This window comes from Cupressus sempervirens, chromosome 1, assembly GCF_028749045.1.
Source record: "Cupressus sempervirens isolate cs-2001-9-10 chromosome 1, ASM2874904v1, whole genome shotgun sequence".
Taxonomy (NCBI): Eukaryota; Viridiplantae; Streptophyta; class Pinopsida; order Cupressales; family Cupressaceae; genus Cupressus; species Cupressus sempervirens.
Genome location: NC_143118.1, coordinates 731,263,905 through 731,289,393, shown reverse-complemented (window position 1 = coordinate 731,289,393; position 25,489 = coordinate 731,263,905). Strand labels below are relative to the sequence as shown.

General features: G+C 31.6%; 1 protein-coding gene across 1 annotated transcript; it reads right to left on the bottom strand.

The window, feature by feature from the left end:
- Positions 1-1,133: 1,133 nt before the first annotated feature.
- On the bottom strand, positions 1,134-10,186 carry LOC149580009 (secreted RxLR effector protein 78-like). The gene is made up of 2 exons (XM_089803006.1): positions 10,125-10,186; positions 1,134-1,539 (listed from the first exon to the last, which is right to left on the bottom strand). Exons 1-2 carry the CDS (start codon positions 10,184-10,186, stop codon positions 1,134-1,136), a joined length of 468 nt encoding a protein of 155 aa, XP_089659132.1.
- Positions 10,187-25,489: the final 15,303 nt, after the last annotated feature.

Genomic DNA, 25,489 nt, shown 5'->3' with positions numbered 1-25,489 from the left:
AGTTTATAAGCTTCTAGAATGGCCTTGTATCCGTGTTTGACATTGTATTTCCCGTTATTGGATGTTGCCCATATAAGGGAGTCTCTTTTATCAGGCTGTATAGGTTTCTTGCCTTCTACACATTTCTCAAATTGATAGATTGATTCTTCATCAAAATCTAGGCCTCTGAGAGATTTCCAATTCCACGATGGAAAGCCTTCAGAGTCCACCAGGCAACAATAGTTTCTCACTTTGTTGCCCCAAAGCTCAGTTAGCCTATTCTTAAGATTTAGAGGAATTTTTTAGGAGGAGAGTGGAGGTTTACCTCCCCAGGAATCTTCCCAGAATAATGCTTCTTCCCCAGATCCAACATCCCAAGTTAGGCATTTATTGATCAAATAGCGACACTTTAACATGAAGTTCCAACATTCTGACCCTTTAGGAGGGGAGCTAATCCTAAAAATTGAGAGTGGGTCCTCAGTGATAAGATATTTATTATAAAGGATCTTAGCCCATTTACGGATATAGCCTCCAAATGAGTTTTGCCCCCAAGGCTTCGTTTTGCCACTGTAGGTTTTTTATCCCTAAATCCCCAAGGGTCTTAGGTTTGCAAATATTTTCCCATTTGATAAGAGCTAATTTATCATCATTGTCCTGATCATTCCAAAGAAAGTTCCTCATCTTGGCATTAAGTTTTTTAAGATTTTGATTTGATAAAGGGAGGCAAAACAGAGGGTGGGTCGAGATGGTTGAAAGCATTGCTCGAATTTTAGTGCATTTTCCAGCTTTGGTGAGCCATCTATGTTTGTAAGAGCATAACTTTGAATCCAATTTTACAAGAGTGTTATCCCAAACTTTTCTTGTTTTTGAACCTTTTTCTAAAGTTATACCCAGATATTTACATGGGAAGGTTCCTTTCTTGAAACCCATAATCCTACAAATATGAGCTTCTATATCTGGAGAGGTATTTAAGAAAAAAAATTCTGATTTTAGAGCATTGACCTTTTGTCCTGAGGCTTCCATGTACAAATCCAAGATACATTTAAGGGAGCTAGCTTCAGAGATCTTACTCTTGCCTGGGAGAATGGTGTCATCAACGAATTGCTGATGAGTAATATTAGGCATTTTTTCGTGACTGTGATACCCAATATTTTCTACTTATTATAAGCATCTGTCACCGCTCTCCCAAAAGCTTCTGCCATAATGATGAAGAGAGAGGGAGAAAGGGGATCCCCTTGCCAAATGCCTCTTGAAATGTCAAAAAAGCCTTCAGGTGTACCATTGATAAGGATTGAGATCTTAGGTGTCGATATGAATTTGAATATTGAGTTAACCCATTGACGAGAGAATCCAAATGCTTCTAACATCTTACATAGGAATCTCCAATCCACCATATCATAGGCTTTTTCGATATCTAGTTTCATGAGCATACATGCTTCCTTATTGCGGCCTACAAAGTGAATCGTCCCTTGAATGGTGATGATGCCATCAAGGATGGATCTGCCTAGCATGAAACCAGTTTGTTCCTCAGAGATAATCTTGGGGAGAATCTCTTTCAGCCTGTTCGCTAAAATTTTTGAGAAGATTTTATAGACAGTATTGCACAAGGCTATTGGTTTGAAATTGCCTAGAGATTCAGGGTCACATTTCTTTGGAATCAGAGTAATGAAGGAATGATTGATTTTAGCAAGGATGGAGCCACCATTTCTAGAGGCTTCAATAGCTTTCTAGAGATCCTGACCTATAATATCCCAACACTTTTGGAAGAAGAAGGCCTGAAACCTGTTTGGGCCCAGTGATTTATCCAAGTTCATGTCAAAAACCACTCTCTTGACTTCTTCTAAAGTAATGGGTCTATTAAGGTTTTTATTATCATCTTGGGTAACAATTTAAGGAATAACTTTTAAAAGGCTAGATTGCATAGTGTTGATTATTCAGTAGATCCTGAAAGAAATCAACAAAGGTGTCTGCAATTTCTACTGGATTTTCAAAAAAGTTTTTCAACCGATTTTTAATGCGTGTGATTCTGCTCTTGGCTCTGTTATATAAGGTAGAATTGTGAAAAAAAAATTGCATTTCGATCACCCTCGGCCAACCATTTTTTTCTTGATTTCTGTCTCCAAAAGGTTTATTCTTTGGATAAGATTGACTCTTGCTTTGCTAGCAATTCCTTTTCAAGGAGATAGCTGCTATTATCCATGCCCTTTCTGATGACCTCTGAATTTAAATTTTTGAGTTGATTTTCTATATCCAACTTTTCTTTAAAAAATTTATTGAATTGTTCTCTATTCCATTTAAGGATGTGCCTTTTTAACATCTTTAATTTCTAGATAAAGATAAACATTTTTGATCCTACGCAGCTGTCTTGGTCCCACCATAATTTGACATTATGGAGGAAGTTTGGGTCTAGAAACCACATCTTCTTGCATTTGAAAGGGTTTCTAGAAGGCTTGAGAGTACCAGTAAATTCAAGTTTGACTGGGAAGTGGTCTGATCCAGCAATAGGAAGAATTGAAGACTAAAAATTTAAGTTATTAATGTCTAATTCACCTTTGATTAGAAATCTATCAAGCTTTTCTGCGATATAGGCAAAATCCTTCCTCCTGTTGTTCCATGTATAGGTCCCATTACTGATAGGGACGTCAATTAGATTATGTAGAGTACACCATTCTTTAAAGTCTCTAGATGCTTGTGAAAGCACTTATGAACCTCCTATCTTTTCCTTAACATCTAGTATCATATTAAAGTCACCCCCTAATACACAGAGTTCGTTATCTAGACTATCTAAGAGTTTACCAATCTCATTCCAAACTAGAAGTTTATTTATGTTGTTAACGGGACCATACACATTAATAATTGTAAAGTTTAAATTAGATTTTAAACTTTGTACTTTGCCACTGATCCAGTTTCTGTGTCTGATATGAATAGCAATATTGACCTTCCTAGGATCCTAGAGGATGCCCAAACCTCCTGAGGCCCCTATCAATTCTTCAAACACAGAACACCAGACTCCAAGCATTTTGCTAAATTTATCTATTTCTATTGAATTTAATTTAGATTCCTAAATGAGAATAATATCAAAATTAAAGGATTTGAGGTTATGCTTAAGCAACCTCTTTTTGGAAATACAAAACATTAAATAGTAAACCTTCTCTAATTGTGTAAAATTAAACAATTAGTTTTACTTATAAAATATTTTTATATTTCAATACGTTTTATTTTTTCTTTTAAAAATGTGAGTTTTAATATAAAAATTAAATTCTTAGTTTCATTAATTAAAATATAATATATTTTAATTTTTTATTATAACCATGATTTATTTTGACTATTTGTTTTATTAAGAAAAATAATTATATCTCTCTCTCTCTCTCTCTCTCTCTCTCTCTCTCTCTCTCTCTCTCTCTCTCTCTCTCTCTCTCTCTCTCTCTCTCTCTCTCTCACACACACACACACACACACACACACACACACACACACAAAACTTCAATCAATATTTTCCACATCCTCTCAATATTTTCCAAAGATACCTCTCCTTACTTGCATCTTAATAATAATGAAATGTGACTTTTCAAATTCAAAAATAATTTTCCTTCAAAAATAAACCACACTTATTTTAATATTAATCATGTTTCTTAACAAATCTTTGCATTTTCCTTGGCCACTTCTTTTGGTTAAATAATTTATTAGTTGCATTTGACCAATTCCTAGAATCATTGTTAAATTATTATCTCAGAGTCTTTCAAACCTCAAGAGAGATGGTATTAGCATCTGTATCTACCATCATATGAAGTTGTTGTTCCCTATTTTAACAATAAAAGAGAGACTAATCATTGTTAAATTAATATCTGAGAGTCTTTCAAACCTCAAGAGAGATGGTATTAGCATATGTATCTACCATCATATGAAGTTGTTGTTCCCTATTTTAACAATAAAAGAGAGACTAACTTATCCTTATTGCTATCTTGATTTATTCACTAACAAAGTTTCTTGAACAATTGACAAGATAATCCAATTGCTGAAGAGTTTGTCATTTTTGAGGACTTGGTAGTGCACGAGGAGGTAGAGAAACCGTGACAGGTAGGGCATTGAAGACCAATGGACAACAGGAGCGTCCAATAGATCGAGATACCAATCAAGCTACGATAGAGAAACACTCCAAAAAATCTTTAGCGTCGAGCATTAGGAACAATGAACACACAACCTCATCTTGCATTAATAAATGTATTAATTATAACTTTATCTTTTTCATATTTGTGACAAGTTCATAAGATTTTATTTTTTCAAATCATTTTATCTTCCACCTCACACAACATGTCTAATCAATATTAATTATCACAATCTATTAAATATTTTTAATTTCCTATTTTAAATATATTTATTATTAATTTTACATTGATGTTTATTTTTTACTATTTGATATAACTTGTTCCTAAAACTTCATGTAATGCATAAGTTCAAATTATGCTTATATATATATATATATATATATATATATATATATATATATATATATATATATATATATATATATATATATATATGTCTTTTTAGCATAATTTCAATATGTTATATCTTTGTATTTCAATTTCTAATTTTTTTTAAACTTTTCTTTTTTAATAAAAGTGGTTAAATTATTACTATTATTTTACTTTTATAAAAATAAATTAAACAATATTATTTTTTAATTATATTTTATAATAGTGTTTGTAATATGTATAATTGATAAGTGTTATAATTTTTAAATTATAGTATTTTTTATTATTAATATTTTTTATTTAAACAATTTATCATTTAGTTTAAATACATTTAAAACTTAAATATATATTTTAATATTAAATTATTAATTATATTTTATATCAAAAAACATACTAAAGAAATAACCACAAAATAGAAATAATTCAATTCTAAAAGATATATAAATTATTATTAGGTTTTTATAAACTATGTATTAAAATTAAATAGTTATATTTTATTTCTTATTTATTACATCATATTTATTCATCCACATCAAATTTATATGTATTACATCAATATATTATTTATAAATGTACATATTAAATTATATAGATATTATTTCATAATTAAAAATTACTTAATTTTATTAAAAAATTGGAAATACAAAACATTAAATAGTAAACCTTTTCTAATTGTGTAAAATTAAACAATTAGTTTTACTTATAAAATATTTTTATATTTCAATACATTTCATTTTTTCTTATAGAAATGTGAGTTTTAATATAAAAATTAAATTCTTAGTTTTATTAATTAAAATATAATATATTTTAATTCTTTATTATAACCATGATTTTATTTTGACTATTTGTTTTATTAAGCAAAATAATTATATTTAATTCTCTCTCTCTCACACACAACTTATGTTGGTATTACTCTATCTTACTATTTTCTCTCTTCCTCTTCCTCCTCTATATTATCTATCCTTTTTCCTCTGCATATATGTTTATGTTGTTATTGTTGTATACTATTATTTATCTCTATCTATATCTCTATCCTAGTTTTTGTCCAGTGCTAATGATTAAAAATAGTGTGAATTCCATTTGATAATCAAGATGAGAATAATACATAGTTGGAGGAGTTATTCCAACTACTTATGGTTGTCTAAATTGATATTAAACATTCAAATCCTCATCAACAAAGCCTCAAACTTTCCCTTCAGACTATCAACGGACCTTCTATCATATAAATAAGATTTTTACTCTAGACAAATCACACCTCACCATAAGAAACCCTCAAATATGAACACAAGAACTTTCTCACACAAAGTTGAACAAAACACTCTTAAATGCATGCACATTAATGCTAACATAAATAAAACTAATCATATAGTTTGAGTAAAATGCATTTTCTGCTCAACTCACATCATTTCTTTTCACAATTCAACAATGAAATAAAATAAGAAGTGTATAAAATTGTACTAAATCTTCAACCTTTCACCATGAAAACCCCCAAATTTTCCCTCTAGACCATCCACAACTCTAGTGCCATAAAAACCCCTTATGTTACAAAGCAACCACGTTTCCTGCATAAAACAAAAATATATATAAATAGACGCATGAAAACCCCACTTAATGATAAACAAGATAATCTTGGATAAAAATTAAACACAAATACATGCCAATACAATAGTAAGCTTGAAGAAATGCTTCTTTTGCTTACAATTTTAATATTTTGTGTACTATTTGAGCCTCTTATGCACATTTTCATTTTGTATTCACTTCCATTAGGATAGTGCAAATTATGAAACACAAAGTTGAGGAGTTTTCTTAATTATTTAGGTCCCTTCTCAACTAGCATACTTAACTTTATGTAGATCACATCTTATTTCTTCAATTTAACTTTATCTAGATTGTGTCTTTTTTCTTTAAGTTATCAAATGAGGTCACATGTCATTGGGTTGATGTTGATGAATAAATATGATGTAATAAATAAGAAATAAAATATAACTATTTAATTTTAATACGTAGTTTATAAAAACCTAATAATAATTTATATATCTTTTAGAATTGGATTATTTTTATTTTGTGGTTATTTCTTTAGTATATTTTTTTATATAAGATATAATTATTAATTTAATATTAAAATATATATTTAAATTTTAAATATATTTAAACCAAATGATAAATTGTTTAAATAAAAAATATTAATAATAATAAATAATATAATTTAAAAATTGTAACACTTATCAATTATACATATTCCAAACACTATTATGAAATATAATTAAAAAATAATATTGTTTAATTTATTTTTATAAAAGTAAAATAATAGTAATAATTTAACTACTGTTATTAAAAAAACAAAGTTTAAAAAAAATTAGAATTTCAAATACAAATATATAACATATTGAAATTATATTAAAAAGTCATATATATATATATATATATATATATATATATATATATATATATATATATATATATATATATATATATATATATATATATATATATATATAATTTCAACTTATGCATTACATGAAGTTTTAAGAACAAGTTATATCAAATAGTCAAAAATAAACATAAATGTAAAACTAATAATAAATATATTTAAAATAAGAAATTAAAAATATTTAATAGATTGTGATAATAAATATTGATTAGACATGTTGTGTGAGGTGGAGGATAAAATAATTGAAAAATAAAATCTTATCAACTTGTCACAAATGTGGAAAAGATAAAGTTATAATTAATACATTCATTAATACAAGAGGAAGTTGTTAGAAAATATTTGTATATTTAATCACAATAATTTAATATAAATATATTAGATTTTATTTTATTCATAATTATTTATTGATTAAAGGTTATTTAAGAACATTATAAAAACTTTAGGAATTAAGCTTTTACATTTTAAAAAATCAAAGAAATTACGATAAAAATTTAGCAATTTTTTACATTTCAAATTATATTTGTAAATTTTAAACAATATAAAGACCAACAATTCAAATATTTTGTTATGAATATTTTTCTCTATTCTTGCATTATTTTCTTTTAACTTATTTATCTTTTATATTTCGTATATTATAAGGTGAATTTGGTGCTAATATACCAGGGCACCATCTTATTTGAAGCTAGATTTTCTATCTAATGCAAATAAGCTATTTTTACATTGTTCAAACCATAGCAAGTCACTCACATCAAGATTCGGCATAGACTGTCTCATGTAATTATCAATGTTTGAATGGGGACATTGCTACTTCTATTTTGTTTAAACTAAAAATTCAAATGGCAGGAACTATGATGCTTGCATCACTTGTTTTCATAAAGGGCTTTTGATGTGACTTAGCCCTTTAGTTCAATCATGGATTCTTTTGAGAACATATTAATAATTTAACCTCAATTATAACCCCTTAGTCCATGAGATCCCACTAGTGTGTCACAGAATATTCCCTCGTTATTTTATGTACATGCAAAAGAAAACATGTGGCATTATTCCAAGGAAAGAAAGGGGAGTTATTGTGGCGTGTACATACATATCACACAAAGAACCATGAATAATGGCTCAATGAGATATGTAACGCCCCACCAAGGGATCCAAAAGAAATGACCTAAAGTTTGACTAAGTTTGATAGCATTTTTTTTTTTTAAATAAGAAAGTATAACATACACATCAAACACAAGGTAGCGAAAGCAATTACATACATAACAGGTTGCATTCCTTAAAGATCCCATGACGTTGAATCACATTTAAATCTAATCTAAAACTAAGTCCATCAATTACTACATCCATATGAAAGAATAATGAAAAGTCCAATGTCCATATAATATACAATTGTTCTGAATGCCTCTTGGCAAATTAATTCGGAATGCTCATTCATCCACTGTACATGTCACAGGATATGAAAGGCTTAAAAGAATATACATAAACAAGATAAATATACATCATCCTCTTCAAATCCATGATACAAGTGCAAATAAATAAATGAAATCATCCATCATACATAATTCATCCATACATCAAGAAATATACATCCATCATAAAATGATACAACATCCAACATATAATATAACCATCTATCATAATGATCCATGGACAGAATGAAGGTATATGTCAACAAAAATACTCCAGCCACGGTGTCTCAGACGGATCTCAATGGTAAGAGTAAAAAGCACTACCACCCGACCGCGTGGAACCTAAATGGTCCACTCCCACCGCGCTGAGGAGATAGTATCAAGTCCCAAATAGGATAACAAATCACATAACACGGATACTCACTAAGTCTAGGAAATCCTAAAAGTATACTAACTCAAAGGTTCCTAAAAAATAGATTGATATCTAAACCCAGAGGCACCACAAGGACACGTAGGTATCTACTATGTAACCGAAAAAGTGTCATTGCACAAATCACGTTTGGAGTTACTCGAGCAGTCCCTTAGGACTCTCGGGTCCCTAGTGATCCCTGCGGCCACTAGTATCCTCTTGCACTGACAAGGCATACTACGGAGTGCAAGGTCATAACCAAGTGTTCTCTCTACTCCCATCCTAGTCTGTAATAGCACCCATGGCATGGGCGAGAACATACAATTATCTCTTATTAGGTTCATTTAAGTTAGTATTAAGTGTAAAGTTATCACTTATTAAACAACTTACAATGGGTTACCCCCATGACCACTTAGGGTCCTCGGCCCCCATTGCAAGCCACTTCCCGACACTGCATAAAGATAACCTACTTTAAGCTCATGAAATCAAAAATCACATAATCATAGCAAAATCACCTCAGTCCTACACAAGTGACTGGAAAGTATCATAAAGATAATCATAGTAATCACATCAGTTCTCTATGAGCAACTGGAAAGCAACAAGATAAATCAAAATATCTATCAGTTCTCAACAAGCAACCGAAAGTAATCCAACAATACTGATCAATGACTCATAATGGTTATTTAGGTATCTCATAGCATACATTCTGCTATTTCACAAAGACACTGAAAACATAATAATCAACAAAACAAATATACTCATCATAAACATACCATCACATACATGGTTGAGCAATAATGATCAAGATCGAGTCAACATGATACCACACTCACAAAACCCCCAAGCCTCTGGTAGACGTCCTATAATTGATCAACACTCTAGTCAACCCAAAAAATCCCAAACATAAATAGCATAAGGAAAACAAGGTACAAGCACATGTTTTCAATTTTAAGTTGAATGTGGGGTTTCAGTTTCCATTTTCGAGTTTGCTAACAAGTGATGGAATATTTTCATCGTTTTTCCTTATAGTAAATTCCAATATTAACTTAAGTATAAACAAATATTTACCCCATGATCAATTTCCAAAATTTACTAAAATAAATATTATTATAATGATTTCAAATTTACTATTGTTTATTTATCAATATTATTATTATTATTATTATTTTTAAATAATTAATATTTATTAATTAAATTTAAATAAAAATTATATTATAAATAATTTATTATACAAAACTAAAAATGATTTGTTAATTTAACATATTATATATATATATATATATATATATATATATATATATATATATATATATATATATAAACAACTTTTATAAAATATATATATATAAAAACAATTTTATTTTTAACAAAACTATACAACAAACTTTATAAAAAAAAATGTAAATCGCATTTTTTAAAAAACAAACACCGACTCTATTTGAAAAAGGCCTGTGGCCCTCTGCGACGCAGGGACTGCTGTTGCAGTCATCCTGCGTCAGCAGGTACGACTGCGCCAGCAGTCGCCTGCTGTGCGCAAGGTCACGCAGGATGTGACAGGGGTAGGGGGTGGTTTAATCTGCCCCTCCCCATGTTATAAATTTTTTTATAATAAATTTTTTTAAAAAAAATTGAGTACAGACTTCTTCTTTTTAAACCACAACGTTTTTTTAAAAAAACGTTTCAATATTTTTATTTTTATTTTTTTCAAAACAAAAATCTTACTTTCAATAATTTCAGAAATATTGAATTTAGGTTTTAATTAAATTAATTTTAAATGAATATATGTTTATTGTATATATATATATATATTTACCAAAATTCAGAATTGAATCTGATAGACAAATACTAGGCACCCATTCTTTATTTCCTTATCAATTTTTTTAAAAAGATTTTCCAATAAGATTTCTACCCTTTCTGATAAGTTTTCACAATTTACAATCTACTGGGGAGAAATTACATTGAACAATTAAAACATTCCATGTACAAAATAATTTTCCAATATCTAGAATTCACAAACATGATATATATTCTTTACCAGAATTATCCAGACAATCGTTTAGCAAACACGAAGAAGATAGGAATTAAAAGAACGTATTTAAATTATGCAAATCTTCACAAGCATCTACCTGGACACTGATGCTAATTTGCTATGCTCCAGAAATCTGTAGAAAACAATTCCCCTTTCAGAACTTTCTCCTTTTCTGAAATTTTCCTTCTTCTCCTCCAAAATTCCCAGCCTCCTCAAAAATAAACCCCCAATTTGTGAAAAAGGAGTTCTCTCCCTAAAATCGAGGCACTAATTGTGCATTCACCTCAGAGAACTCTTTGCTCACACATTTTTAACTCTTTATTAACATTTATTTATCTTTCTTTTATCTTTTCCATGCACATACAATAATCCATTAAATTATTTTATTTAATCTTTACTTGACCTCTTTTAAATTGATTTATTTAATTTAGTCTCATGCACGTATTATGCAATCATAAAACTTTTAATAATTTAATTTTCTTTTCCCACTTCTATATTTATTTTTGAACAATAATTTTGATAATTATCCATTAATTTAAATAATAACATTATTTAACATTTATTTAAAAATGCACCCCAAATATATATATTATTATTAAATTAATTAAATATTATCATGTTCAAATTTAAACTTATAGATTTATTCTCAAATTTAATTCTTTTATTTGACTCTTTTATATAATTAATCTCTCAATTAATTAAATAAAATATTAACATAACATATAATTTTTCATTAAATTAAATTATTAATTAAATTTTTTTAATTAGACTTAATTAACAAAAAATTCACCAAAACTGATAAAGTAAAAATACGAAAACCCATCATAGTAAAACACATACAAAATTCAACTAAGGGTTTAAAATCACGAATTAACGTCATCCGACGCATTCGAAAGGTACATGACTCAAATACTTGTCCTAATTGTCAATTAGGACGAATGGCTCAAAGGTTTAGGATTTGGACTTAAGAATTTATCTCCCCTCTCTTACCATTGAGATAATGTGATAGGGTACGCTCAACCTGACAATTCAGGAAAGTCGATACCCGATACCTGCAACTTGCATAAAATTCACGCATGTACATACACAATATATACTAAGCTAAACAGGCAATGGCAAGAAGTGGTGCATTGTGTAGATCCCGACTAGTAGGTGACTACGACTCCCTTCATTAACCACATCATAAACATCATACATAAAGAAAACAAACACGCACACCATACACATGCAGTATGGGTAAGTATCCATCAGAAAAGACATAGGATAATCCATCTAACTAAACATCATCAATAATCTAACACCATTGTAATAATCATCATGCACACATGAAGTATAGAGTACTAAGTAATCTCATCATATATCAACTGAGTCTGAAACAATATCTAATAATCTCAAGATAATGCTACTAATTATCAAACATAAAACTTGGCCTAAAAGAGTTCGGCATTGATAGCAAAAATGTAACTAGAAAATGTAGACTAGGGGCAAGCACTACAAGACATCAGTTATAGGAGTGCATTGAAGTGCTTGCAAGTGGAATGTTTTTGAAGAAGTTTTTTAAAGTGTGAAATACATTGTGTTAGTGTTGAGCTGAATTCTATAGCCTTCAAATGAAATACTGCATGTATTCAAATGGCAGATTTGGAGCATCGTGCAAACATCTATCAATATACTTAGGTGCAGAGATTTAAGTCATAAATAATAGTTTCTTAAGTAAAGTGAATTATAATAGAGGGCATCAAATTGCTTGCTAAAATGCATTGGGGAAAATTATCCTTGTAATGGAGGATAGCCATGCCACATAAAGGGAAAAATGGAGGAAAACCATGCCACATAATGCCAGGGGTGATGCAGTGGAAATAGGAGCCCTGGAAACAATCTTTCCTCTCCCTCTTCCGCTCTGCAGGTATTTGAACGCCTCCACAATATCAGAAAATGAATATGGGTTCTTCGGATTGATCAAAGCCTTCGCTTTCCCGCTTTCAATGAATTTCCCCAGCCTTTCTAGATCCCTGCCAATGATCACAATCACATTCAATGCTCTCAAATAAGCGGAGATGTTGCAGTGTCCACAATTTTACCTTCCTCCTTTGCAACCATGTGAGATTTGAACGATTCGCCTGTAAATAAGAAAGATTCTACATTTTTTCGTCAAAACCTTATGCATTCATGTCAATCCAAATATAACATTAACACTAACCAATCAAATCCAAGAATTTAAAAGATTATATGAGATTTCAAATGTTTATATCTTTTTCTAATTTTTTATTATTTTATAAATCACATTTTTCATCCATTCTATTGGTCCATACTATTTTTGGTGGGGGAGAAAAATAATTTTCTTCAACAAAAAATGCAAATATTTTCTAACAACTTCATCTTGCATTAATGAATGCATTAATTATAATTTTATCTTTTCCACATTTGTGACAAGTTGATAAGATTTTATTTTTTCAATCATTTTATCTTCCACCTCACACAACATGTCTAATCAATATTAATTATCACAATCTATTAAATATTTTTAATTTCTTATTTTAAATATATTTATAATTAATTTTAGATTGATGTTTATTTTTGACTATTTGATATAACTTGTTCCTAAAACTTCATGTAATGCATAAGTTCAAATATTATATATATCTTTTTAATATAATTTCAATATGTTATATCTTTGTATTTCAATTTCTAATTTTTTAAAACTTTGCTTTTTAAATAAAAGTAGTTAAATTATTATTGTTAATTTACTTTTATAAAAATAAATTAAACATTAATTATATTTTATAATAGTGTTTGCAATATGTATAATTGATAAGTGTTACAATTTTTAAATTATATTATTATTTATTATTAATATTTTTTATTTAAATAATTTATCATTTAGTTTAAATACATATAAAACTTAAATATATATATATTAATATTAAATTAATAATTATATTTTATATCAAAAAACATACTAAAGAAATAACCACAAAATAGAAATAATTCAATTATAAAAATATATAAATCATTATTAGGTTTTTATAAATTATTTATTAAAATTAAATAGTTATATTTTATTTCTTATTTATTACATCATATTTATTCATCAACATCAAATTTATATGTATTACATCTATTTATTATTTACAAATGTATATATTAAATTATATAGATATTATTTTCATAATTAAAAATTACTTAATTTTATGAAAATTTTGAAAATACAAAACACTAAATAGTAAACCTTCTCTAATCGTGTAAAATTAAACAATTAGTTTTACTTATAAAATATTTTTATATTTCAATACATTTCATTATGATGTAATATCGAAAAAAATAGCATTGAGCATAGTGTTTCCTACAAATTCGCTAATAAGATCTGAACAATTTTAACCTTAAGTAAAAATTTAATCATTATGATGTGATATCGGAAAAAATAACATTGAGCATAGTGTTTCCTACAAATTCTCTAATAAGATCTGAACAATTTTAACCTTAAGTAAAAATTTAGCATGTTTGTTATTGGTACAAATTGAAAATATTAATGACTACTTAATCAAAAGTAATTACAATAGTATACGACTTACCCACAAATACTATAAAACAAGAGATGCAATGCGTCATAGTTCCTGTCCAACGCATAATGGTTGTAGAGGTGTAGATGAGTAAGAATCTAAACTAGTATACCTAAAAAATTGATTCAATTTTTTTTGTAAAATAAGCCTAGAGGTATCTAATTTATTTCACCATGTACAAATTTTTTAAAAATCATATTCCATAAAAAACATAGAAATAAAAAAATGCATATTTCTATTTTGTTTTTATGACATGTAAATGAATGTCAATTTTTTTTCAAAATGGAAAATATTTACATTGAAAGTTGTTGCCACTATAGAAAGCCTCTCGACTTAATTAACATTATGAATACATTAATTTTTGCGTAGAAATGCACTTGTGATCTGATAGGATTGCTCATATTTTATAGCCAAAATAAAATCATGGTTATAGTAGAAAATTAAAAGATATTATATTTTAATTAATGAAACTAAGAATTTAATTTTTATATTAAAACTCGTATTTCTATAAGAAAAAATGAAATGTATTGAAATATAAAAATATTTTATAAGTAAAACTAATTGTTTAATTTTACACTATTAGAGAAGGTTTACTATTTAATATTTTGTATTTCCAATTTTTTCATAAAATTAAGTAATTTTTAATTATGAAATAATATCTATATAATTTAATATGTACATTTGTAAATAATAAATAGATGTAATACATATAAATTTGATGTCGATGAATAAATATGATGTAATAAATAAAAAATAAAATATAACTATTTAATTTTAATACATAGTTTATAAAAACCTAATAATAATTTATATATATTTTAAAATTGAATTATTTCTATTTTGTGGTTATTTCTTTAGTATGTTTTTTGATATAAATATAATTATTAATTTAATATTAAAATATATATATTTAAGTTTTAAATGTATTTAAACTAAATAATAAATTGTTTAAATAAATAATAATAATAATAATAATAAATAATATAATTTAAAAATTGTAACACTTATCAATTATACATATTACAAACACTATTATAAAATATAATTAAAAAATAATATTGTTTAATTTATTTTTATTAAAGTAAAAGAATAGTAATAATTTAACTACTTTTATTAAAAAAGAAAAGTTTTAAAAAAATTAGAAATTCAAATACAAAGATATAACATATTGAAATTATATTAAAAAGACATTTTTCATATATATATATATATATATATATATATATATATATATAATTTGAACTTATGTATTATATGAAGTTTTAGGAACAAGTTATATTAAATAGTCAAAAATAAACATCAATGTAAAACTAATAATAAATATATTTAAAATAAGAAACTAAAAATATTTAATAGATTGTGATAATTAATATTGATTAGACATGTTGTGTGAGGTGGAAGATAAAATGATTGAAAAAATAAAATCTTATTAACTTGTCACAAATGTGGAAAAAATAAAGTTATAATTAATATATTCATAAGTTATTGTTGTATACTATTATCTATCTCTATCTATATCTTTATCCTAGTTTTTGTCCAGTGCTAATGATTAAAAATAGTGTGAGTTCCATTTGATAATCGAGATGAGAATAATACATAGTTGGGAGAGTTATTCCAACTACTTATGGTTGTCTAGTAGCATGCATAGTATGCTTAAACATATAATGTGATACTCCAAATGCTTCATCACTTCTTCAAGTTCTATAATTCAAATATTGGTATGGATATCTTTCCTCATTGCACATAATTTAAGTTGTCAACTTAGAAGGTGCAAATTTGTCTAAAGCATATGTATTGATCATAGTATGATATTAAGTACTTAGTGTCATATTGGGAACTTTGGCCTTTTATTCTTGGGCTTAAATGCCCAAAGATATAATAATATAGCATGAGAACTGAACAAAAAAAAATGAGCCATCCTATCAGATCACAAGTGCATTTCTAGGATGAGAATTTAACAACAAAATATGAGCAATCTTATCAAATCACAAGTGCATTTCTAGGCAAAAATCAATGCATTCATAATGTTAATTTAGATTCTCACTCATCTACACCTCTACAACCATTATGTGTTAGGTAGGAACTATGACGCATTGTGTCTCTTGTTGTTATTGTTTTTTCTTGAGAAAGTTGCAGAACAAGCGATGCTAGTCCATTCACACTCTAAAATGCCTTGAACTAATCATGGTAAATTAGGGTACCAATGTTACGAGAAATTGCTACGTCTGCGGGAGTGTCAAAAGTTTTGAATTTGGAGAAGTTTTATGTTCATCTTTTTTATACGATACCTAGGCTATTCCTTTGGTCCTTTTACCTCAAAAATTGTCTACAGTCTAATGTAGAGAACTCTAGTTACAAAGTGAGAGGATAACTTGAAGAAACCTCCCAAACTATAAAATTTTGGAGGGGAATTTAATTTTTATTGGTGATTTTTTTTCCTAAGTAGGAAAAAATTAGTTCTATTATGTAATGATCCCATCTTTTAGCTCTCACGTTCTCCAAAGTCTAAGTGGAGGATAAGATGAAATTAAATTAATTTCTTATAGAGTCATTCAATTAAAAATTATAGGTGACTTTGTAATTAATTAATTTAAAGGGAGTAGCTTCTAGAGTATGTATTAATTATTGGAAGGATGAAAGCCTCTTGTGATTTAATTAATTATTGCCAGGGAGGAATTTCTGGGGTATGCATTAATTATTGGAAGGAGAAGCTTCTAGCTCTTGCAATTAATTAATGTTTAGTTTCTTCCAGATGGATGAAGAAAAGAATAAATAGGGCTGAAAGTTTCATTGCTGATCACCAGATGATTATGACTTGCATTTGATAAGAGCTTGGATGTGTGAATCACACTCCCTTCCTTTGGCAATAGAGGACGTTCATTCTCTGTTGTAACATTCTAGAAGTCATTCCCTTAGGGTTTGTGTTGTTTAGTGTGGAGCCTGATCAGTCCCCAAGTGGGAGATTGTTAGATTGTGGTGACTGATCAGGAAAGTACTGTACATACTTCAAAAAAAATTTTTTTGGAAGTAGCCGACATATGGCCGACATGTTATAACCCTAAAGCGGTTTAATACTTGTATAAAAAGGGCTTAGGGTTGGGTATTTTTTATGTGTGGTGATACGAAATTGGTTCTTGCAGCAGTATTGAGCTGTAAGGGATTACGGATTGTAATCAGGTTGTAATCACTGGATTGTAATAAGATCGGACTTGCTGTTTGGTGGACGTAGCCCAGGGATCGGGTGAACCACGTTAAATCTTGGTGCCTTGCGTTCATTTCTGTGTGTTCTATTATTTTTTGTTATTGGTTATATTTGAATGTAGTTTTTATTTCTGTCCGTGGTTTATCCTAACAAGTGGTATCAGAGCCTAGTTGTTTCTCAGTTATCCTCTGCAGGAAAGTCTCACGGTTAAGTGGGAGTCTCACAGTTGAGTGGGAGTAATGGCAGATGATGGTAAGCTGAGGGTTGATAGGTTTAATGGGCAGAACTTCCAGTTATGGAAGATGCAAATGGAAGACTATTTATATCAGAAGGATTTATGGAAGCCGTTGGAAGGAAAAGCCAAGAATCAGGGAACTATGTCAGAGGCTGAATGGGATCTTTTGGACAGAAAGGCACTCGGAAGCATTCGGTTATGCTTGGCACCATCGGTGGCATTTAATATTACAAAAGCAAAGACGACAGAAGATTTGATGAAAACCCTAGCGACATTGTATGAAAAGCCCTCCGCTTCAAATAAGGTATTTCTCATGAAGCGTTTATTTAATATGAAAATGGCAGAAGGTGGATCTGTTGCAGATCATTTAAATGAGTTTAATACTATTACTAGTCAATTATCTTCTGTGGGTATCAATTTTGATGAAGAAATTAGGGCTCTCTTGATTTTGTGTTCTTTGCCTGAAAGCTGGAATGGCTTGGTAATGGCAGTGAGTAATTCTGTTCCTGGATCTAGTACCCTAAAATATGATGATGTGATTGGTGTTATTTTAAGTGAGGAAACTCGTAGAAAATCCTCAGGTGGATCTACATCAGGAAGTGCCTTAAATGCACAAAGCAGGGGCAGAACGACTGAAAGAGGAAGTAACTCTAGAAATCGTGGGAAATCAAGAGGAAAGTCAAAGGGGAGGAGGTCTCAATCGAGAGGACCAAATGATTGCTGGTACTGTGGGAAACCAGGGCACAAAAAGAAAGATTGCTGGACTCGAAAGAAAAATGAAGGAGATAAATCAGATGGAGACAAAGAGGCAAATGTGGTAAGTAACAAATTCGAAGAGGATGCTTTGCTTCTGTCTTTAGAGAATGTTGATGATTCATGGGTTTTAGATTCTGGTGCTTCTTTTCATGCTACACCTCATAGAGGTTATTTCATTGATTATGTCCAAGGGGATTTTGGGCTTGTTTATTTGGGGGATAATGAACCCTGTCAGATTGTTGGAAAGGGAAAAATTAAGATTAAGTTGCAGAATGGGAATCATTGGCTACTACATGAGGTAAGACATGTTCCAAAGCTGAGTAGGAATTTAATTTTAGCAGGGCAACTCGGTGATGAGGGTTGTGTAATTACTTTTAATGATAAAAATTGGAAGGTTTCAAAAGGTTCCCTTGTAGTAGCAAAAGGTGTGAAAGTAGGCACCTTATATCTTTGTACAGGTCATATTGTTCCTTCTACTTTGATTGTTTCAGAGAAAAATGAATATTCAGGAACAATTACTGCAGTTGAGCAAGGAGAACAAATAGCTGCTGTAGATTCTGATACAGCGCTGTGGCACAATAGACTTGGGCACATGAGTGAGAAAGGTATGAAAGTACTTCATTCAAGGAAAGTTTTACCAGGTCTAAAATGTGTGAATATGGATTTCTGTGAAAGTTGTGTGTATGGAAAACAAAAGAGAGTGAGTTTTGTAAAGACAGGGAAGGAAAACAAAAAGGAGAAATTAGAGCTTGTGCATACAGATGTATGGGGACCGGCTTAGGTATCTTCCCTTGGTGGCTCTCATTATTATGTTACATTTATTGATGATGCAACTAGAAAAGTATGGGTTTATTTCCTTAGACAGAAATATGATGTATTTCAAACTTTTAAGAAATGGAAATGCTTGGTTGAAAATGAGACTGGTAAGAAATTAAAATGTCTCAGATCTGATAATGGTGGTGAGTATTGCAGTCATGAATTTGAATATTATTGCTCCACTAATGGTATTCATAGACAAAAAACTGTTCCAAGAACTCCACAGGAAAATGGAGTGGCTGAACGCATGAACAGGACTATAATGGAGCGCGCAAGGAGCATGAGGTTGCATGCTGGGTTGCCCTTACACATGTGGGCGGAGGCTGTCAATACTACAGTATATTTGATTAATAGAGGTCCCTCTACTCCTTTGGGCTGTGGTATTCCAGAGGAAGCATGGACTGGTAAGAAGGTGAGTTATTCTTTTCTCAAGACCTTCGGTTGTGAAGCTTTTGCTCATATAGACTCTGAAAATAGAACCAAGCTAGAAGCGAAATCAAAGAAATGTGCCTTTGTTGGATATGGCATTAATGAATTTGGCTATAGGCTTTGGGATTTTGAAAATCATAAAATTATAAGAAGCCGGGATGTCATATTCAATGAAAAAGTGTTGTACAAAGATCTGTTGCAGCAACATGAGAAGAAAGAAGATGATTATGTAGTGTTGGATGATACTCCAAAAGCTGATGTTCCAGCCATTCCTCATGATGTGCAACAACTGCAACAACAAATACCACACACACCAGTGAATGTTAGACGATCAACAAGGCCAATTAGACCTCCACAAAGGTTTTCTCCCTCTTTGTATTCTATTTTACTTACTGATGCTGGTGAACCTGAAAGTTATGATGAAGCTGTGCAGGTGGATACTAAGATTCAGTGGGAGTCTGCAATGAAAGATGAAATGGACTCTTTGCTGAAAAATAAGACATGGGATTTGTGCAAGTTGCCTGCAGGTAAAAAGGCTTTACAGAATAAATGGGTTTACAGGTTGAAAGAAGAGGAAGGAGGTAAGACAAGATTTAAGGCCAGGTTAGTTGTAAAAGGATTTGCACAGAAAAAGGGAATTGATTTTGATGAGATATTTTCTCCTGTTGTTAAAATGACTTCTATTCGTACTGTTTTAAGTCTTGTGGCTACTGAAGATTTGCATTTAGAGCAGATGGATGTTAAAACAGCCTTTCTTCATGGTGATTTGGATGAAGAAATATATATGGCTCAGCCACAGGGTTTTGAGGTCAAAGGTAAGGAGAACTTAGTGTGCAAATTGAAGAAAAGTTTATATGGCCTGAAGCAAGCACCTCGGCAATGGTATCTGAAATTTGACAGTTTTATGCATGAGCATGGATATAACAAGTGTCATTCAGATTACTGTGTTTATTTTAAGAGGTTGGATGATGATAGCTACATTATTTTATGTCTATATGTTGATGATATGCTTATAGCTGGGTCTAACATGCATCATATTAAGGGGCTAAAATGCCAGTTAGCACATGCATTTGCTATGAAGGATTTGGGGGCAGCAAAACAAATCCTTGGTATGAAGATTTGCAGAGATAGGAAGAACAGAACATTGACGCTATCTCAAGCTGATTATGTTGAGAAGGTGTTGCAACATTTCTCTATGGAGAATGCTAAAGCTGTTAGCACACCTTTACCTGGTCATTTGAAATTGACTAAGGAGATGTGTCCCAAGACACAGGAAGAAGAGGATAAGATGTCCAAGGTACCCTATGCTTCAGCTGTAGGAAGTTTGATGTATGCTATGGTATGCACTAGGCCAGATATTGCACATGCAATAGGAGTCGTTAGCAGGTATATGAGTCATCCAGGTTTTGAGCATTGGAATGCTGTCAAGTGGATTCTCAGATATTTGAGAGGAACATCCAATAAGTGTTTACACTTTGGGGGCTCTACTACTGATTTACAGGGCTATGTTGACTCAGATTTGGCTGGGGATATTGATACCAGGCGGAATACTACAGGTTATGTCTTTACTGTTGGTGGGGTAGCCGTGAGCTGGGTTTCTAGACTACAGAAGATTAATGCTCTCTCCACTACAGAGGCAGAGTATGTTGCTGCTACAGAGGCAGCCAAAGAGATGATATGGCTTCAGTTCTTCTTGGAAGAATTGGGACATCCTCAGAAGGATAATTATTTGTTCACAGATAGTCAGAGTGCCATTCATCTTGCTAAGAATTCAGCTCTGCATTCTAAGACCAAACACATACAGTTGCGGTACCATTTCATTCGGTCCGTTTTGGAGGATGGACAGTTAAAGCTGGAGAAGATACATACCAATGAAAATCCAGCAGATATGTTGACAAAGGTTGTCATAAGGGAGAAGCTGAACTCCTCTTCAGCTTCAGTTGGTCTTTTAGACTAAATGTGAATAAAAGAACAGCAGAGTCCAGGGTGGTTTTGATCCAGTGGGAGCCCCATGCTGTAGTTGTATTGCTACAGGATCAGTCTCCAAGTGGGAGATTGTTGTTTAGTGTGGAGCCTGATCAGTCCCCAAGTGGGAGATTGTTAGATTGTGGTGACTGATCAGGAAAGTACTGTACATACTTCATAAATAGTGGGGTTCGGGGCATCGCCCCGAAAAATTTTTTTTTTGGAAGTAGCCGACATGGTAGCCGACATATTATGGCCGACATATGGCCGACATGTTATAACCCTAAAGCGGTTTAATACTTGTATAAAAAGGGCTTAGGGATGGGTATTTTTTATGTGTGGTGATACGAAATTGGTTCTTGCAGCGGTATTGAGCTGTAAGGGATTACGGATTGTAATCAGGTTGTAATCACTGGATTGTAATAAGATCGGACTTGCTGTTTGGTGGACGTAGCCCAGGGATTGGGTGAACCACGTTAAATCTTGGTGCCTTGCGTTCATTTTTGTGTGTTCTATTATTTTTTGTTATTGGTTATATTTGCATGTAGTTTTTATTTCTGTCCGTGGTTTATCCTAACAGTTTGGCCTTTGGAATACAACTCTTTGTAATTGATTACAGCATTCTCAGCATTAATATAATTTCAGCCTTGGTTTAGCTTTTGGGCATTCCTGGGCGTCCATTACATATTAGCAATTTGTTTTCAATCGTATTGAAATTCTATAAAATGTTGGCAAATCTAGTGCGCTCCCTATCATAGTATAGGGCAGGGTTGAGGGGTAGCTACCCCATATGGTTTTTCAGGGATAGCACCCTTGAAAGCTCAAATAACATTTAATATTTTATTAACATGTCCTAATTTAATATTATATCATATGACATAGAGAAACCCTATTTTTATAACCATTGGATGGTTCTTAATTAATGGCTCAAATCTTTAACCTGTTCCCAAATCTTTAACCTGCTTTGATACCACTCTAATGTGACAACCAATTTTTCTCACAAGCCCTAAGCTCTCTAGGGTCTTCTTAGGTCTTTCACCTAACTAAAATAGGGTTTCTAACACATGATATGCCACAAAGGAATCCATCAAGTAGATCTCACTCCTTCAACTAGTGCACATCAACTAGTTAGTTTAAGCTTGCCCATGAACTCTCTATAAAAAACATAACCCCAATGTTGATTGGATCTCCCATATGGTGAAATGGACAACTAGGTATACCTTAGGTCACTCAACAAGATGCCAAACCCAAAACAAGAACAAAACCCTAATCAAGTTGCAATCCACAAGTCAAATTGTACTCAAGTGCTTGGAAAAAGGCTATACGGATTAACCCTCAAAATGCACAAAAATTGAGATATTTTGCAAAAACCCTTAACAAGTGCCCAAAAAAACTAGCAATCCAAATACACTTTTCAGAAATCTTGGAGATTTTGGAGGTTTTGGGTCACCAACTTGTCTGTATAGCCTAGGCACAATTTTAGCCTATAAATAAGAGTTTCTAGGGTTTTGGTGATGTTTGCCTAAAAAACTTGTTTTTCCACCTCACCAAGACTTCTCCTATGGATTAGGGTTAGCTACACCTCCTTCTCACTCACCATGTGTTTGAATTGATGTCTCTATACTCTCAATCAACTCCACAACTCATTTACTGATCTGTGATCCCTAACCAAACATTATGGCTTGCCTAGGGCATCACTCTCAAACCCAATGTTGTGCATTCCAATGGCCCTCCATTAGTGTGCATGAAGTACATGGATTCTAGGTCCAAATCCCAAAGAACTATACAAATCCAATGGTAGGAAGTGGCCCTAAGACTCCATTTTCCACATACAACCTTGTTTAGACTAGCAGGTTGGTGAACTACAAAAGATTTATTTACTGCACGCAAAATTGAATGAAAAGCACAAACAAATACTTGATAGAGATTCTAAACAACCCAAAGAAACTCGTCCAACACCAAACGTATTGCATCTAATCTGTACAGAACAAAGAACACACAAAAACAATAACTGTTGTAGTGAAATGTTGTAGTACAGTCTGTAAATTGCAATAACTTACTTCTCTAACCTATTGAAAAGGTTGAGTTTGGCCTTATATATACTTGGCATGACCGAACCCATCTACCTTAAGTGAAGAGCTCCAACGAAGAAGTTGCTCAATTTGTAAGAAAATTGCAAAAGTTGAGCAATTTTTGCAATTTTTCGCTTTTGCTTCCCAAACTTGGTCCACTTGCTATCAAACTTTGCAAAAGGCCTTAGATAGGTACAAAACACCTAATAAGGACCTTAAAACACTTACTTGCCCTATTTAGCCCTCAAAACCCAAAAATGCTCTATTGAGCCAAATGAGCAATTTTTGAGCAACTAGGAGCAATATTGCATTTTGGGGCTCTTTTAACCTATCTAATCTCACCTTAGGACCAAGTTGGTTCCCTTATTGATCTAGTGGTGTGGCTAGCATCACTATAAGCCAAAACATCAAAGAAGCCATAGGTCTACCCTTAGCCTACCTAGGTGCTCCTGCACCAGTTGCCTGGAATTTTTGCTATCTCCTCAAAGAGTTTGGAGATCTTGGCCTTCTTTTTGCATAGAAGCAAGGGCTCGCTCTTTGTGCTAAGTGGATTATCTACGCTCTCACCGATGATGAAGCTTGGAAAGTGTTGGTTTGACACTATATCTCTTTTGGATTCCCTCTTAACATGCCTGCGTGGAAGGGGATTGATCTTCAAACCCTTCTCATCATGTGGGACCCTATTCATATCTAGGGCTCTTTTGATATCAAGAGCATTTGGAAAAGCTTGGGAAGCTGTGAAGCCTTGGCTTCGCTAGGATGGTGATGGGTTTCATGATGGACTTTCTTTGAATCAACAGAACCTTTGGCGGTCCCCATTGTTTTCCATTCAGGGTGTTCCTCTGGCCAAGACTCAAGGTGCCAATGCTCTAGGTTTTTTTCAAACGTGACATCAAGACTCATAAGAACCTTTTTTCCAGGATCTCTATGAGTCTTAGATCTTGAGAGGATATGCAGGTCCAGTTCTGTCTTGCTCGTCCAGATCGACAGACTTTTGATCTTTTGCTCTCTACCATTCCACCTCATTTGATTCATAAGGCAGACATACAGTCTATGCGACCATCGTGGAAAGGCAGGAAGTGGTATCCTGCTACGCCCTTCACTAGTTACAAGCCCAACTTAGGATATCACTAGCTTTCTCCCTATCTCCCTATGGTGGATACTCTCAACCAGAGATGGCATCTTCAGTCTTCTCCTTATCTTTGGAGGATGTGACTTGATACTATTTGAAGTGCTATTACTGAGCCAAAGATTTCCCATTTTGCTTGGTGCCTACTATTTAAAGGGTTTCCCCTTGGGCTGTGGCTCAAGCATATTGGTGTTCCGGATCCTCGGTGTCCTTTTTTTGTGGGCATCTTGAGTCATTTTTGCATTTTTTTTGGTTTTATAGGCATGCTCAGAATTATTGGCAATAGATACCTGATTTTTTCAAGCCTTTTAGGCCGGAACCCTTTTCCTGGCACATGATTGTGCTGGGTGATTCCCCCAAGACTCCTAGGAAATTTGCCTAGATCTGGCATACCTTCAGGATGGAGATTTTATTTACTTTGTGGAAGGATAGGAATATTGATATTTTCACTCGCAAATTTCTTGATATCGATGTTACTATGTACACTAAAGCATGCATTTATAATAATGGCATGTTGCAGATTCAGGTCCAAGCTAACAAGGTGGCACTGGAGGTGGCCCCCCTTCAGGAATTGCTTAATCATTGGGGTAACGCGCCTT

Bases quoted from the DNA above. Each gene is read 5' to 3' on its own strand.
- LOC149580009 (XM_089803006.1), bottom strand. From the start codon at position 10,186: ATGACTGCAACAGCAGTCCCTGCGTCGCAGAGGGCCACAGGCCTTTTT. The intron at 1,540-10,124 runs GTTTGTTTTTTA...TTTAGCGAACAG, and splicing joins CTTTTTCAAATAGAGTCGGT to GCTGAAAGAGATTCTCCCCA.